The sequence below is a fragment of the Brachionichthys hirsutus genome, chromosome 3, assembly GCF_040956055.1.
Source record: "Brachionichthys hirsutus isolate HB-005 chromosome 3, CSIRO-AGI_Bhir_v1, whole genome shotgun sequence".
Taxonomy (NCBI): domain Eukaryota; kingdom Metazoa; phylum Chordata; class Actinopteri; order Lophiiformes; family Brachionichthyidae; genus Brachionichthys; species Brachionichthys hirsutus.
Window position 1 is genome coordinate 960,360 of NC_090899.1, and position 16,986 is coordinate 977,345.

Genomic DNA, 16,986 nt, shown 5'->3' on the forward strand with positions numbered 1-16,986 from the left:
GCTAATGTATGTAACTTTTGGGGGATGAAGGGTTAAACCTCAGCACGACAAACCCAGATGGACGGCTGTCTTTTCCGTCTCCTTAACAAGGATTCGGGACGCTTCCTCCGTCCTCCTCGCCAGCCAATCATCTCTTTCTGGTGTTCTTTGATCTTATCCGTGGCTCCGCCTCCTCTCTTTCAGAATAAGATCCTGAACAGGACCGGCTGCTGTCCCGTTTGCACTGAAAGTGAGTAAGTCCTCCCCAACGTGTCCCTTCAGGGTTTGAATAGTCCAGTCCAGGTCCTCGGCTGGAGGCTTCATGTCCTGCAGGCAGAAGGTGTCCCCTTTCCTCTAAAGGTGTCCCCATCCCTCTAAAGGCGTCCCCTTCCCTCTAAAGGTGTCCCCTTCCCTCTAAAGGTGTCCCCTTCCCTCTAAAGTTGTCCCCTTCCCTCTAAAGGTGTCCCCTTTCCTCTAAAGGTGTCCCCATCCCTCTAAAGGCGTCCCCTTCCCTCTAAAGGCGTCCCCTTCCCTCTAAAGGCGTCCCCTTCCCTCTAAAGGCGTCCCCTTCCCTCTAAAGGCGTCCCCATCCCTCTAAAGGCGTCCCCTTCCCTCTAAAGGCGTCCCCTTTCCTCTGTGCTCGGTTCCTCAGAGCCGGGGGTGTGCACGGTGTTTGGCGACCCTCACTACAACACCTTCGACGGCAGGACCTTTAACTTCCAGGGGACGTGCCAGTACGTGTTGACCCGTGACTGCGGCAGCGTCCCGTCTGGGGGCCCGGGAAACAGCCTGAACGCCAACGGGCCGGACTCCGGCTTCCTGGTAGGACAGACGGGTCCCGGCGTCCCCGATGTTCCGGGTTAGACGAGCCCAAACTGTCTGAACCGCCCCCCTCCTCACCTGCGTCACCAGGTGTTGGTGAAGAACGACGCCCGGCGGACCCGCTCCTTCTCCTGGACCCAGTCGGTTGAGATCAGGCTGGGGGGGTTGATCCTCAGTCTCCATCAGCACCTGACGGTCCGGAGGAACGGCACCCGCATCGCCCTGCCCTACCACGGCCCCGGGGTGCACGTCGACCTGGACGGGTACCTGCTCAAACTCACCACCATCGCAGGTGAGCATGACTCCTCCCACCGCAGCATGAGAGACACAGGAAGACCTCACCCGAGGTCCGTGTCCCCCCCGTCCCTCAGGTCTGGAGATCACGTGGGACGGCGACAGCTTCGTCGAGGTCGTGGCCGCGCCTCACCTTCACGGGCGCCTCTGCGGCCTCTGCGGCAACTACAACGGCCACAAGCGGGACGACACCATGGGGGGCGACGGCCAGTTCAAGTTCGACGTGGACGAGTTCGCCGAGTCGTGGCGAGTCGACGGAAACCAGGTCTGCTCCCAGCAGCCCCCGCCGCGGCGGCCGACCTCCTTCCTGTGCCCCGGCAGCGTCAAAGTAAAGTTCCGCGCCCATCGGGAATGCCAGAAGATCAAGGCGTGGGAGTTCCAGAAGTGCCACCGCGTGGTCGACTTCACGCCGTTCTACAGGTCAGACAGCAGAAAGGAGGAACGATGCGGCGCCGGTAACAGACGGAGGGTTCGAATGGGTCAGCGGTGGGGGGTGGGGGGCCTGCGGTAGCGCTCCGTCCTGCACTGGGGGGGCTCGGTCTCCCCAGGGGGTGTGCTTCTTGTACAGGGCGTCGCTAAAACGCTGGTCCATCAGTCAGTTTCACGAAGAGGACAGCGTCTCTGGCCTTTAGCTAAAGGAGCCGATGTGTCCCATCCAAGTGGGCGGAGCCTCTGGTGTCCACTGGAGGAGGAGTCTCCTCTGGTCTGGGACTTGCCTCATCTTACCTGACTAACGTCACCGTGTACATTTAAGGAACCGCCCAAACTGTGGCGACCAATAGGAGTCGAGGACACCCTGTGACTGATGACTGATCGATGCATTGATCCCTCCCGGTCCCTGCAGGTCATGCGTGACGGACATGTGTGAGTGTCCAGTTCATAAGAACTGCTACTGCGAGTCCTTCATCGCCTACAGCCGGGCCTGCGAGAGGGACGGCGTCCCCGTCCTCTGGAAGCCGGACGTCGCCTGTGTGGGTGAGTGACATCATCAGGCTGACGTGAGTCCATCGTAACCCGACCCGCCCTTTCATGCCTTCTCTCCCCCCGCCCCCTTCAGCCACGCAGTGTAAGCACGGCGCCGTTTACGACACCTGCGGACCGGGCTGCACCAAAACCTGCGACAACTGGAACGAGATCGGCCCGTGCCTGAAGCCCTGCGTGGCCGGCTGCCACTGTCCCGCCAGCCTGGTTCTGTTCCAGGGCCGCTGCATCAAGCCCATATCGTGCCCCGGGCGGTGACCCTCGTGATCCAGGAGGGGGGGGCGGGGCGGGGGTCAGACACGATGAGGTACTCAGGGTCCAGATCGTCTCGGGTGCCTGGCGGGGACATTTGAGACAGCAGGGACGCTGGATCCGCTCTTGTGGAGCAAGCGCAGACTGGGACCCCCTTCCAGAGACTTTACCATCTGGGGAAGGTTTGTCCACGTTGTCGTGGAAACCGTTTGGGTGAATGGACTCCAGTTTGAGCCTAAATAGTGCCCAGTCAAAAGACTCTAACGTGGGGCCGAGTGGAGCCGCCCCGCCGTCGCCATGGTTTCGTACTGTAAGCTAGATTTATATGGAAGACACAGCTTTAATATGATTATTGATCTAATTATTATTATTATTTGTTGTTGTTGATGTTGTTAATTTATATATCAGTCAGATGACACGGAATCATGGATAGAATCGCGTTACGAACGGTCTAAAGGGAAACAAAAGCTATTTTTCTATTTGTTGTGTATATGTTTGTGTTTCTGTCGGCATAGCAACGCCCAAATGTGACTCCGTTGTTGCTCCATCGCAGGGAAAACGTACTGTATTGTGTTGTGGTTCTATCAAAGTGAAGGTGCTCACCTTCGATTATTTAAGAGCAGCAATATAATCTTTTATCGAAGGTCATTCCCGGCTGTTTTATTTGCCGTTAGCTACGCCCTAAGCTAATGAGCCTTGTTGCCCCTGCTCCCGGCCTTGTTGCCCCTGCTGTGGCATCCCGACTGTAATCTGTCAACGCATTTTTAGCAGCAAGCAAAGAGTGAAAAGATCCGTTTGAAACACTTTTAATTTCACATCAACACAAATTACAGAAAGGAGCGAACATCGGAGTTAAAGTTAGCCGTTAGCGCCGGAACCTCTAAAGCTGACGACGCCTTAAAAACCGAAGCATGATGCTGAACCCAACGGGAGGGGCGGCGCCCCCCCCCCCCCCCCCCCCCCCGCCAACACCCAGTTCAGAACCGCCGAGGCTTTCCGAGGTGTTTGCGTGTTGGATCCATGTTTTATGTTCCAGCACAAATCACAAATTCTGTGTTGTACTGTTTTGTTTTTGAGGTATTTAATGGAAGCTTAAAGCTGTTGCTATGACAACCATCAGGTGAACGCCTAGCAATGGCTTCGTCTCCACAGGAAACCCGTCATCAGGTACATGAAGGAAACGTAGAACTGCTGTGGTTTGAATTACTGACCGGTGGTGAAGTTAAAGACGACAAAACAACAGCCAGACAACAGTCAGAAAACAGCCTGACAACAGCCTGACAACAGCCAGACAACAGTCAGACAACAGCCAGACAACAGTCAGAAAACAGCCTGACAACAGCCAGACAACAGTCAGAAAACAGCCTGACAACAGCCTGACAACAGTCAGAAAACAGTCAGACAACGTTCTGACGACACGACGCCGTTGGTCAAAGTGAATTTAACGCACGATTGAAATAATGTCCTTTACAACCAGCAGAGCTCCGTCAGAAAACAAACACTTCTCCACCCAGACATGACAATCATCATCATCATCATCACCATCATCATCATCATCATCATCATCATCATCATCATCACATGACACGAAGAAGATCATTTCAATCAACTCTTTGGCATTTCTCACTAACGCACACATTCAGCTTGGTAAGGCGTGAAATGATCGGAAACGGATCAAACGCTTCTTTAAAACGTAGAAATAAACGCGGAGGCTCCATCGTTACTGAAGCCTCGCTTTGATTGGCTGACGGAGTTCAGACTGAGCCAGTCAGAACGCCGCGGTCTGAGCTCGGCCCGTTTCTCCTCCTGTTCGTGGTAGAAACGTCTTTAAATGCAGCTTCAACACTCGCCGTGGCTCCAAGTCGTACGTTTAGTGATGTCACGCAACAAACTCCAGCTTCCCATGATGAACCGACAGAAGAGCTATTTCAGCGCCGTCTCCATAACAACCGAAGCCGACGGAAACCAAGGTGCAGGTAGATAAAAGTAGCTGCTCTATGTACAGAAAATATGTGTGTGTGTTCTGAGAGAACGTCTCCACGCTAAAAGGTTCTGTCTCTAAAGTTCTGCTTTACAAAACAAGAAATACATCGAATAAAAATACTCTAACGTTCAGGATATAAGAAAATAAAGTCAAAGGTACAGTCGGGGCAAAACAGCAAAGGTGCGAGGAGGAGGAGGAAGAGGAGGAGGAAGAGGAGGAGCGTCTGGCCGGGGTTCAGTCGTCGTCGCTGTCGGACTCGCTGAGCTGAAGGTCGTTTCCTGTGGACAAACGAAGGTCATTGTGTTGCCTTCAGATGGACCAATCAGAGGTGGCGTCTGGCTGTGCGCTACCCACGGAGCGTGTTGATCAGCTGGTTGCTGCCCTGCTGCCGCGCTGCTCCCCCGTTGGCTGTGGCGTGGCGGTTGGGGGAGGGTCTGGCGGCGTCGCGCTCGCCGTCGCTGCTGCTGCTGCTGTCGTCGCCGCTCGCCGACGCGCCGGCCGAGTCGGACGAGCTGCTGCCGCTGCTGCTCATCTGCTCGATCACGTCCACCTCGGCTCGCAGCTCTGCCGACGAGGAGCGCCGGTTCTAAACCCACGTAAAGCTCTTGAGCCACGGCGGCGCCGGTCGGACCGCCTTACCTCGCTTGATGTCGTCCAGCTGAGGCTCCGGGGACGGGTCGTCCTTCGACGGAGACGGCGAGGCCTTGACTCCGGCGCTGGGCTTGGTGGGGGCTCGGAACTGAGAGCTGGGCTGGCTGGACCGAACCGACTGCTGCTCAATCCGGGCCTGGATCTTACTGCTGCCCTCCGCCCTGAACCGCACGCACACGCACGCACACGCACACACACACACACACGCACGCACACGCACACACACACACACACACACGCACGCACACGCACACGCACACACGCACACACACGCACACACACACACGCACGCACACGCACACACGCACACGCACACACGCACACGCACACACGCACGCACACGCACACGCACACACACACACGCACACACACACGTACACACACGCACACACACGCACACACGCACCAAGCTGAATCTTACCTGCACAGGTATTCTCTGAGGGGACCGACATAAAGTCAAATCTCCCCCAAAAAACACAAACAGGATGTAATAATACTTATCAGCCACCAGATGGAGCCAAAGATGCAAGATTTTAAAAATTTACGTCAGAGACTTAAATTTAAATTTAAAAAGAAAGAACTTTAAACTGTCGTGAACGTCGCATAGAATTATAATTCTGTCTCCTGAAGTGGGATTTAAAACATTTTCCTGAACAGCAGCTCTGCGACGCGCCGAAGGTTCCTCACCTGGTCTTCTTGACTTGGATGCTGCTGCTCAGCTTCTCCAGCACGAACTCGCCGGTGTCGTGGTTGATGATGAGGACGCAGTCCTTCTGGTACGGACGCTTGTTTCCTTTGAACACCGTCATGGGCGGCGTGGAGCCCTGCAGGACCAAGACAAAGGCAACACGTTGACAGAATCCACTCGCTGCCTTAACGGAGCTGACGGGGGCCAGAAATAAATGTGTGTCAGACAGACAGACAGCAAAGCATTCAACCTGTCGCAGGCTTATTGATCTGTTTGCCCCACTGAGAGCAGCTGATCGCGTTTTAATCCATCCTGACAATAAATACTGTTTTTCAAAGGCGTTTCAACGAGCTGCAGGAAGGTTCTGTTAGTAATCTGCAGCGCCGCCGGCGTGTTCGAGAGCAGACCGTTGGCTAACGTCTTACCAGGATGTGAGGTAATGTTATGGTAACTTCATCACCTTTCCCCACTTGCAGCTCTCCCTCGCAGCTCGTGTCGATCGATGCCGGTTTGAAGTCATCTAAAAGAGACGGGCGGCAGGAGAACGCGTTAGACCGGCTGCGAACGGAGATGGGAGCCAATGGGAAGACGGGAACGTAAGAAGTGCTCAAATATATGAATGTGATAAAGTGCTATTCTATTCTATTCTACTCGAGAATAACTCTGTTAATAATGTTAAAACTACAAAAGACCTGTTTTTATAACCGATGAGTAAGAATATTGAAGCTTGAACTGAACACCCTGCATAATACTGTAATAATAACAATAATAGTAGTAGTAATAATAGTAGTAATAACAATAATAGTAGTAATAATAATAGCATTTTGGGTTATTCCACATAATTTCTCATTTATACAACGTCACAGAAAGAAAACGAAACAAGATCAGATAAGAACACTTTGATGAGCTTTTGGCGCCCCGCTGCTTGCGTCACATCCGGGATGTGCCCCGCCTCTCACCTGCAGTCGCCTGGGATCGGCTCCTGCGACCCGCAAAGAGGATAAAGCGGCTGGAGACGAGACGACTGATGTCGACTCGTCTACAAGAAAATGGATGATTTTCCTAATTTCTTCGTTATCGTGTATTTCCCGCACAAACATTCATCCTGCTTTAAGTGCGCATTTAAACGCGTTTAACCCGGTAAAGGCCCGCCGCGCATTCTTCTCCTTCCTCGGGTCACCATGCAAATAATGAGTTATAAGAATAACCCGGGAGCGAGTTATTTATTTATTTACACCGAAGCTATGACGTCGTTAGCTAACTGGTGTTTGTGATCGGTAACATCGATCCGTGCTCACATCTGATGGTGTGAAAGGAGGATTTGGGCCTCCTCTCGAAGCTTTCCCCGAGCTTCAGAACATGCTCCTCTTTGTCCAGCAGCGGATTCGCGCTCCCGTTCATGTCCCGGTTCGGTTAAAAATAAATGCTCGTTTATTGACAATAATCCAAAGAGTCGCGCTTCATCCGGGACCTTCCAGCAGATCGGGATGTCAAAACACCTAAAAACAAAGTTCTATCAGTGCCGCTAATCTTTAGCATAACATCCCGTTCGTCATTCGGCCACGCCCCTTCCGCTTTCGGTCCGGCCATAAAGCGTCACCGAAAACACACGACAATAACGTAAAGTAAAATATAAAATGAGCATCTTAAAATAGGTACAGATAAATAATAAACTTTTACGGCACCACACCTTTTTTTTGTTATTCAGCCGTTTACAAGCAACGCGAACATGGACGTCACCGAAAGAAACGGAACTAAAGGTGCAAAACCGATACGGAAGAATTTAGCTGACGGACAAGATGGACGCCAAACCCGTGGAAATGTCGCTGACTGTTTTGTATTTTTAGAACCACAAGTTGTTTTCAATTTTAGTCATCGTCGAAGTACTGAAGTTGTTTTAGTACTTTTCTAAATGTTTTATTTAAACTAGTTAAAATGGTGACGCCTGTTTAACAGCAACATGGAACTATTGGCTAATCAAAGTGCGCCCGCTGATATTAGGACGGAAGAGGAGGCGGACACGAACGACCGGATGTCTCCTGCTGTCCCCGGACAGATGAAAACCTCCGCGCCCCGCGTTTTAACCCAGGAGGAGCGGGACCGACTCGGACGCGACCGGGCTCTGGTGTCCGACTTCAAACGGATGAGGCTGGAGAGAGACGCGCAGAAAAACTGGGACTTGTTTTACAAAAGAAACGCGACACATTTCTTCAAAGACAGACACTGGACCACCAGAGAATTCGACGAGCTGAGGGCGTGCGGACAGGTCAGGGGGACGGGTCGGGTCGGGTCGGGTCGGGACGGGACGGGACCGGGACGCCATGTTTGCCCCGGTCGTTGCTGCATGTGTTACAGTAATGGTTGTAAACTTGTCTTCCTGTAAAACATTTAGGCAGTAAAGCTTTCTGTCTGCTTGCAGGCGGCGTCCCAGAGGCTGGTGCTGCTGGAGGCGGGCTGCGGGGTCGGGAACTGCATCTTCCCCCTGCTGGGGGGCGACCTCGACGTCTTCGTCTACGCCTGTGACTTCTCCCCGCGAGCCGTCGACTTCGTCAAAGTAAGACGCCCGTCGGGTCCGTGGTGACGTCTGAGCTTCAGGACGGTCTCTGGAAAGGGTCTCAGCGGGCTGTACTGAGTACAGTACCCGGTACCGGTCCGTCAGGCATTTGTTAACGGGCCGGCATTTATATAAGTTCCATTGTATTGATTATTAGAGTCTGACAGGTGTTTTATTTTGAAAGCGTCAAGAGACGCTTGTCTTTATCATGTGATGTTACGAGAAAAATAAACCTGTAAACTAGATAAAAAGAGTCAAAGACAAACGTGTTTGGAGAAGTCCTTTACAAAGGAGAAAAGAAGAGGAGGAAGAGGAGGAGGAAGAGCCTCCAGGAAAAGAAAGACAAGCCCAGGAGCTCGACTTGTTTTTCTCTCGGTCGTGTTCTTTTATTTTTGCCGTCTTTACACCCGATGCCGACGTGAAACCGGCCTGAGGTGTGAGAGAGGTCGGGGGTCGGGGGTCGTTGGCATAGGACACCCTAACAGGAAACAGGAAGCACAGATGATACAGGTCAAACCGTCTCTTTGCAGCGGAACCCTCTGTACTGCGCCGACCGCTGCGCCGCGTTCCAGTGTGATTTAACGAAGGACGATCTGAGGGACGAAGTCCCCGAAGGCGCCGTCGACGTCGTCACCCTCATCTTCGTCCTGTCGGCCGTCCAGCCGGACAAGATGGAGCTGGTTCTGGAGAACATCAGCAGGGTGAGACACACACCTCAGACACACACACACACACACACCTCATACACACCTCAGACACACACCTCAGACACACACACACACACACACACACACCTCAGACACACACACCTCACACACACACACACAAACACACCTCAGACACACCTCAGACACACACACACACCTCATACACACACACACACCTCATACACACACACACACACACATCTCAGACACACACACACCTCAGACACACCTCAGACACACACACACACAACTCAGACACACACACACACCTCAGACTCACACACACACACCTCAAACACACACACACACACCTCAGACACACACCTCATACACACACACACACACCTCAGACACACACCTCATACACACACACACACACACCTCAGACACACACCTCAGACTCACACACACACACCTCAGACACACACACACACACACACACACACACACCTCAGACACACACACCTCACACACACACACACCTCAGACACACACACACACCTCATACACACACACACACACATCTCAGACACACACACACCTCAGACACACCTCAGACACACACACACACACACCTCAGACACACACACACACACACACACTCGTCTGTGTCGGAGCGCCGCGCCGCCTGGCGAGGACGCCCGTTTGGTAGAACCTGCTTCTGGGTTTCAGGTGCTGAAGCCCGGGGGCGTCGTCCTCTTCCGGGACTACGGCCTTTACGACCACGCCATGCTCCGGTTCAAGGCCGGCAGCAAGCTGGGGGAGAACTTCTACGTCCGCCAGGACGGCACCAGAGCCCACTTCTTCTCTAAAGGTCAGCGCGGCCCGGTGGCACCGCCGGCGGGTCCGAATCCTGACCGCTCGGTCTGCTTCTGTCTGATTTCAGACTTCCTGGCCGAGCTGTTCGAAGAGGCGGGCTTCCGATTGGTCGCCAACGATTACGTGCTGAGGGAGACCGTCAACAAGAAGGAGGGGCTTCGTGTCCCCAGAGTGTTCCTGCAGAGTAAATTCACCAAACCCAGCCAATCACAGGGCTGCTGATGTCACCTGACCTGTGACATCACACCGTCAGAAACGCCAGAACGAAACTGAAATTCTGCTCCGTCATTGGACGGTTAAAGGACGGGAAGGACAAGATCATTTCGTCCCACTTCCTCATGCAGCCACCAGGAAGCAAACAGGAAGTCAGAGAGGACCCGCCTGAGGACGCCTCGCTCAGCAGAACAACCCGAAGACTGTTTATCCAGACACGGGCCGCTCCTCACGACCACGGTCCGATTGTTCCACGCCACACAGGAGGCATTGTTAGCGGCGCGCGTTAGCGGCCGCTCGCCGTCCGGCCGTAGCGCTGCTGGCGCTCTCGTCCGGCGTGTCTCTCGGGGACGGTTGGATTGAGTCATTCCTTAGATCAGTGTGACATAAAGAGGAGACGGCGACGGCACAGAGGTCAGAGGTCAGAGGCCTCACCGCGCTCTCCCGCCCGGCAACAGAGTCTCCGTGTTTTCGGAGGATGCCGGGAATCTGCTGACGGCGTCCCGTCCCGACGCGTCCTCCTCGTGAGGGCAGGAATGTTTCAAATATTTGGACACTTGGAATCTCATCCTGACAGAATCCCCCCCCCCTCCCGACCTCACTCTGATTGGCTCCAGTGGTATAAGATGATGTCATCATTCAACCAATCAGAAATGACTTCTGTACCTCTGAGATGAAAGCGCACACGCGCACACACACACACGCACACACACACACACACACACACAGCCAGTATCTTTGACCAAGCCGAGCCTTTGCTGCGTGGCGTTAGAGTTCTAACATCATTATTCATCGCCATGGCAACACAATATCTTCGTCATGTAACCGTGTTAATCCTTTTCTGTGGGAAATAAATAAAACCACCAGTTGGGTCTTTATTGTTTGATATGGAGGCGTCTGGTTCCGGTTCCGGTTCTGGTTGGACTCCCCTGTAGCGTTAATACAGGGGGGACGCGTCACGCTAGAAACGCCCCCTATGACAGACACTCGTGTCCCATTGGCTGTCTGCCGGAGGACACGGATTTCTCATACAGGCACGGTCCCGCTGAAGGGGGCGGAGCTCCGATCATTCCAGCACCGGAGACCGGACTCATCTCGGGCAGGTGCTGGACGCGGACCGGGATGAGCCGCTTTTAACATCAACCGGTGACGTCATCGCGGCTCGGGGCAGGCGCGTCCGCGCTCCGAGTAGCGGCGGAAGGCTCCGTCTTCGTTCGGCCGTCCTCCGCCTCCGTTATGGACCTCCCGGACCGGGAGCACCGGTCGGACGACGAGACCGAACCGGAGGACGAGGAGGTGGACCCCAGAATCCAGGTAGCCGGGGCTCGCGCTCCGGCTAGCGCTAGCTAACGGTCCTAGCGTGTCGCTGCTAGGAGCTAGCATTCATGTTTGATATGTTTATAACGGGGCTTATAACCGCACAGTGACCTGCTACGACGCGTCGTTGCGTTTATCTCCTCCAGGGGGAGCTGGAGAAACTCAACCAATCCACCGACGACATCAACAGACGCGAGGCGGAGCTGGAGGTCAGTGGTTCTGGTTCAGGTTCTGGTTCTGGTTCGGGTTCTGGTTCTGGTTCTAGAGGTGCTCCTCTGACTGACGGCTTCCTGACTCGGGTTGTTACCTGACATAATTGACCCTTGACCCCAGTAGAACATTGAGTCACGTGACTGATCAGCAGGGTTTTATAGCGGTGAACCTTCTCCTCTTTTGGTTGGTTGTTGATATGTCACACCTGATCCAAGCCCCGCCCCTCCACAAAGCTCCAGACGTTTTATATAGTCCAGTAAAAATGGACGTTTCAACCATTAAATGTTTACTAATCCTGTCCAATAGGTGAGCTAGAAAACCTGGATCTGGATCCTAAAAGGCTCTAACTTAGATCCCGTTAGATCCCGACAGCGATCCGGATTCCCGTCTGGATCCGACGGAAGCTTGTTGATTCACTGGAGAAAACAAAGTTTCGGTTTTCCTGAATTTCTGAGATAATTTCAGAGAAAAAAACAAAGTTTGACTTTTGTACTTTAAGGTTACTCGGACGGCAAATGTCGTAAACCAGGACGAAAATAAAAGTGAATACAACGAACAAGATCCGCCATTACTGGAGCGAAAATAAATAGGCCGACAGAATCATTTCAGCATTTCAGAAACTGAAAAAATGATCTCTAAAAACAGGAAAGAAACTATTTATCTCATGAATTCAGTGAATGCAATAAAGGATACAAAACAATCTGGATTTTCCCATTTACTTATAATGGAGGCTTTTTCTAAACATCCTATCTGGTAAAATCTGCATTCAATTCACTCACCAAGAATCCCAGTCAAAGGGGTCCGATCTGAACCATCATGAAACACGTCTTCTGGTTCTGATCCAGAATGAGGTCAGGAACAAATATTACATTTTAACATTAAGAATCAGTTCTGATTCACTTTGACTTCTGGCCTGAAAGCGATCATTTGATCTCTTTTATCTAGATCAGGGTCTCGGTGGGTTCAAGCCCCGACCCTATACATGTGTGTGTGGGGGGGGGGGGCATCTTGTTGTTGATGTGTGTACAGCTCACGGCGACCAGCTGGACCTTTTATTAGCACTTTGTGAAAAGTGAAAAGTGAAAAGTGAAACCTCCTGCTTCTCATTTTCTGCTTCTTCATCTGAGCTTTGTTTGCAGGGTTCACAAGGTTTGTCACGCACACGCACACACACACGGATGGGGGAGGGAGGTGATGATGGTCAGGTTCCTGTTATTGACGCTAGCTGCGTAGCTTCATGACCTTTGTCAAACTTGGTTTAAAAAAAACTTATTTCAGATGAAATCTCAGGACGTTTCAGACAAACGGCGTGAGGACCACGCCCCCCCACCCCCCCCACCTGTAAAACTGGCACGCTGAGACTGTAAACAACCAGCTGTGATGTAACGGCGTCCCGGCGCGACAGGTCAGACGATGCTAACCGGGAAGCGTGACATCATGACAGCGATCTAAGAGGCGGCTTCGGTTCTGAGTCCACCGACGCTTTTACGGTTTACTGGTTTAACTGGTTTAACTGGTTTAACGGGTTTCCAGGATTACGGAGTCAAACTTGGATCCACTTCCTGTTTGCTCAGACCTGCTCCCTTTTTTTTTTCCCAGGATGCTCGGCAGAAGTTCCGCTCCGTTCTGGTCGAGGCCACGGTCAAACTGGATGAACTGGTGAAGAAGCTCGGCAAGGCTGTGGAGGAGTCCAAGCCTTACTGGGAGGCCCGGCGGCTGGTCAGACAGGTCAGTGGCGAGGAGGCGGGGCCACCGTAGCGACGCTTCCTGCTTCCAGGTGCAGAGCTGAGGCTTGATTTGAGTTCTGGTGGCAGGAAGCCGTCCTCCTCGCTTCCTCGTTGTTCCCGGTTATCGGACACCAGGAACGCTCCGACTGGACCGGCGCTCATCCAGACAGGAAATGGCGTCGCAGTGTTTTCCTGAACGGACGCTGAAGGAGAAATAAACAGCCGTTTGTCCGGTGGCTTCCGTCACGGCCCGTCACGTCTTGATGTTTTGCTTTAATGTTTTAAATCCGATTAAAGACGGCGGCGCTTTATTTTCTCTTGTTTTCGTGCTGCAGATCCGTCTCAGATCAGGCGTTCTGTCCGTCTTCAGGCCCGTCCTCCGGATTGGCTGCTGACTCATCGTAGACGAGAACTAAACAGCCATGAATCTGTGTGGTTATTTACGATAAAAGCGTGTTTTAGTTCGTTAAACCAGCAGAGTGGACGCGAGGACCGTTGGACGTGAGGACCGTCTCCTCCGTCCCTCGCCTGTTAAAGCTTAAAGTGTTTCAGGCTCCGTTTAGTTTGTGTGACGGAGATCAGAGACGGAGGACTGGACTTGTTTTTGAGACGCCTCGTCCTCGTCCTCGTTAGCTTCGGCTACGTAACGCCATAATTCGGTCTTTTAGAACCTGTTTACTGACTTTTAAACGCTAACTCTTCGCGTGACAAACGTCCTCATATGATTTATTTCTGGACCGAGGCAAACTGAACAGCGTTTCATGTTTGAGCTGACAGAATGAGGTTGAGGAGGAGGAGGAGGAGGAGGAGGAGGAGGACCGGAGCGATGACTTCCTTCCTTCGCGTGAAGCAAAAACAAACTGATTTATCTGCAGTCGTTTCCGTAAAGCTATTAGCATTAGCCTCACGTTATGTTATGATATTTTATCTAAAGATGAAATGAGGCCAGAAGAATTCCGTTCAGAGCAGCGACCTGATTGGAGCGATTCCAGGTCACACGGCTGCAGGGCGCCGCTCTCCTGCGGCGGGTTCGATATTCGATGATGTCACCGACGCCGCCCCTCTCTGTCCAGGCCCAGCTGGAGGCCCAGAGGGCCACCCAGGACTTCCAGAGGGCCACGGAGGTCCTCCGGGCGGCCAAGGAGACCATCTCGCTGGCCGAGCAGCGGCTCCTGGAGGAGGAGGAGCACCGGCAGTTTGACTCCGCCTGGCAGGAGATGCTGAACCACGCCACCCAGCGGGTGAGGACGGGGGGCGGGGCAACGGGACGCTCATCCTGTTCGGAGGATGCGTCTCACCGTGCCTTCTGATTGGCTGTCACAGGTGATGGACGCGGAGCACACCAAGACACGGAGCGAGCTGGCGCACAAGGAGACGGCGGCCAAATATACGGCAGCGACCGGTGGCATGAAGCAGCTGGAGAAGAACCTGAAACGCAGCATCAACAAGTCCAAGTAAGCGTCTCAGCGGCGCCCTCGGTACCAACGAAGAAGAAGACAAACACGATTGGTCTGTTGCTTTCAGTCAGCCGTTAACGCTGGTGCCAGGGGGGCGGGGCTGGAGGGCCCCTGACCCCTCTGGGCTTCAGTGCGTTTCCTCCAGGTTGCCATGGTGATGGTGTTGTTTTCCTGGATTACCGTGCATCGTTTCAAGCTAATGTTTTTCCCTCTCTCTTGACCCCTCCTCTTCCTCCTCCTCCTCCTCCTCCTCAGGCCCTACTTTGAGATGAAGGCTAAGTTCTATCTGCAGCTGGAGGTAAGGCGATGCTAAGGCGACCGCTAGGACACAGCCGATCGTCACCGTGACGACACGCCGGCGGCGTCTGATCCTCTTCACCCCAGAACCTGAAGAAGAGCGTGGACGAGCGGCAGGCGAAGCTGTCTCAGGCCAAGGCCGAGTACAAGACGGCCCTCAGGAACCTGGAGAAGATCTCAGACGAGATCCACGAGCGGCGCCGCAGCTCCACCGTCGGACCGCGGGGGCGGGGCGTGGGCGCCGAGGGGGGCGGCCTCTCAGCAGATGACAGCGCCGGCTTTAAGATGGACTCTGATGGGATATCCAGTGAGTAGGAGAAAACGGACTCAGAGGGCGGAGTCTGCTGGAGGCGAGGGCGGGGCAGAAACAAACAGCTGGAGGGAAGACAATGAAACCTGCTGGCTGTGATTTAGAAATAAATGGGCTGCCGTTACCACGGTAACAGAGCGGCGTGAGCGTCCGATCCAGAAGCGGTCACTTAAATTAATCCACACAGAAAGGAATCAGACGCCGGCGGTGCGTTTAGGGACTTTGGTTTACATCAGGGAAAATGAAGCGCCTCCTCTGGGCCTGATTGACAGTTTCCTTTCTCCCTCCTCCTCCTCCTCCTCCTCCTCTTCCCCCCCCCCCGGGGCTTCAGTGTGCTTCGATGACGAGGCCCGCGGCGGCAGCTGCATCGTGCCGGAGGAAGACCCAGAGACTCGCTCCACCTGCAGCTCGGCTTCGTCTCCCAGCAGCCCCCAGGAGCTCCTCTCGGCCCGCCCCTTCGCTAGCTCCTCCCCGTCCCCCCCGCCGAGGCCCTGCAGCCTGGACCTGCGCAGCACCGTGTCGCTGTCGGACTTCGGCCTCATCTCACCGGTCCTCGGGCCCCGCAGCGAATGCAGCGGAGCGTCGTCACCCGAGTGTGACCTGGAGAGAGGTAGGTCAAAGGTCAATGGGTCAGACACGTAAATGCTGCTACCCATAAGCCAATGCAGCACCCACCTCCTTAAAACCCGTGTGGAACATGCGCTAAGGTTAGCAATAAATAAATGAACCAATCACAGGCCTCCCTGCTGCAGGTGACCGGGCGGAGGGCTCAGAGGGCGACGCCCCCTCCCCCTCCAGCACCAAGAGGAGCTTCAGCTTCCTGAACCGGCACCGCCCTCGGCCCGACGCCAAAGACACAGACGGCTGTCCTCAGAAGGCGGGGCAGGCTGCGGTCCTGGTCCAATGAGTGCACAGGAAGCCCGGAGGCGGGGCTTGGGCCTCGCTGAGACCGAAAACTGAACGGAGCCGTTTTTCAGCTTCCTGCCACGCCCGTGCCGTCAGTGTGTTCCGTACGCCACGGTGGCGGCGACGCCCCGTAAACACTGTTGTGGTGAAAATGTGTTTAAGGAAATGATTTGTGTTTTTCCTCTCATTCGATCCTTAAAACACGCGACACGGGCGTGCACAGGTGACACGCCGCTCGCGCCTATTCTACTCGCCTGCAGGCCGACGGAGGGTAAACCCGAAGGCGTGGTTCTCTCCTGATCACCTGAAGAAGACGGAGAAAACTAAAACAAAACTAACCCAGAAGGCCAGCGAGGAAGCCGTGAAGCTAAGTGTTAGCACTCCCCGTCTGAGGCGCCAGGTACGAACCTGGAACCGTGAGTTATCTTAGTGTCCTGCAGGGGGCAGTGTCACGGCGCCACCCAGCCGGTCCACATACAGGTTACAGGAGCCGGATATTTCAAGTCATTAATGTGAGAATGTTTTTGACTTTGTGTTTTTTGTATATAATGAAGTTTCAGTATTGGAAAAAAAATCAACCTGGACCAATCAATAGAACTAGACAGGAAGGGGCGGGTCATGACGCTCTATGGAGGAATCATTGGTTCTTAGGCTACATGTTGTCACGTGTTGTCTCTGTTAATGTTAATAAACTTGTTTTCTAAAAACTAATTTTGGTTTTAAATATTAAAAAATCTAAATACAATGTACTTAAACATTTTTAATTCTCTGAAGACGGCGGTTTTTATCACGTAAACATGCGTGTTAGAAACTTC

The 16,986-nt window shown here is 53.5% G+C and overlaps 4 protein-coding genes across 4 annotated transcripts in view; 3 read left to right on the plus strand and 1 right to left on the minus strand.

The window, feature by feature from the left end:
- bmper (BMP binding endothelial regulator) overlaps window positions 1–2,334 on the plus strand; it is a 14,350-nt gene extending 12,016 nt beyond the window's left edge. Inside the window, exons 11-16 of the mRNA XM_068760365.1 lie at window positions 184–229; window positions 632–801; window positions 892–1,093; window positions 1,173–1,515; window positions 1,940–2,070; window positions 2,153–2,334. Coding sequence (XP_068616466.1) covers window positions 184–229; window positions 632–801; window positions 892–1,093; window positions 1,173–1,515; window positions 1,940–2,070; window positions 2,153–2,334 — 1,074 coding nt within the window. The remainder of the gene's footprint in view (window positions 1–183; window positions 230–631; window positions 802–891; window positions 1,094–1,172; window positions 1,516–1,939; window positions 2,071–2,152) is intronic.
- A 966-nt stretch (window positions 2,335–3,300) lies between these two features.
- Window positions 3,301–7,052, minus strand: eaf1 (ELL associated factor 1). Its single transcript, XM_068756246.1, has 6 exons — window positions 6,950–7,052; window positions 6,077–6,171; window positions 5,651–5,787; window positions 4,952–5,124; window positions 4,667–4,876; window positions 3,301–4,590 (listed from the first exon to the last, which is right to left on the minus strand). Exons 1-6 carry the CDS (start codon window positions 7,050–7,052, stop codon window positions 4,547–4,549), a joined length of 762 nt encoding a protein of 253 aa, XP_068612347.1. The 3' UTR covers window positions 3,301–4,546.
- Window positions 7,053–7,524: 472 nt separating this feature from the next.
- mettl6 (methyltransferase 6, methylcytidine) lies at window positions 7,525–10,812 on the plus strand. Its single transcript, XM_068759616.1, has 5 exons — window positions 7,525–7,917; window positions 8,071–8,205; window positions 8,736–8,906; window positions 9,585–9,726; window positions 9,799–10,812. The coding sequence occupies exons 1-5, from the start codon at window positions 7,612–7,614 to the stop codon at window positions 9,951–9,953; spliced, it is 909 nt and encodes a 302-aa protein (XP_068615717.1). The 5' UTR covers window positions 7,525–7,611; the 3' UTR covers window positions 9,954–10,812.
- A 368-nt stretch (window positions 10,813–11,180) lies between these two features.
- sh3bp5b (SH3-domain binding protein 5b (BTK-associated)) lies at window positions 11,181–16,882 on the plus strand. The gene is made up of 9 exons (XM_068756238.1): window positions 11,181–11,258; window positions 11,408–11,470; window positions 13,074–13,202; window positions 14,275–14,442; window positions 14,525–14,655; window positions 14,914–14,956; window positions 15,043–15,262; window positions 15,588–15,875; window positions 16,018–16,882. Exons 1-9 carry the CDS (start codon window positions 11,181–11,183, stop codon window positions 16,170–16,172), a joined length of 1,275 nt encoding a protein of 424 aa, XP_068612339.1. The 3' UTR covers window positions 16,173–16,882.
- The last annotated feature ends 104 nt before the right edge of the window (window positions 16,883–16,986 follow it).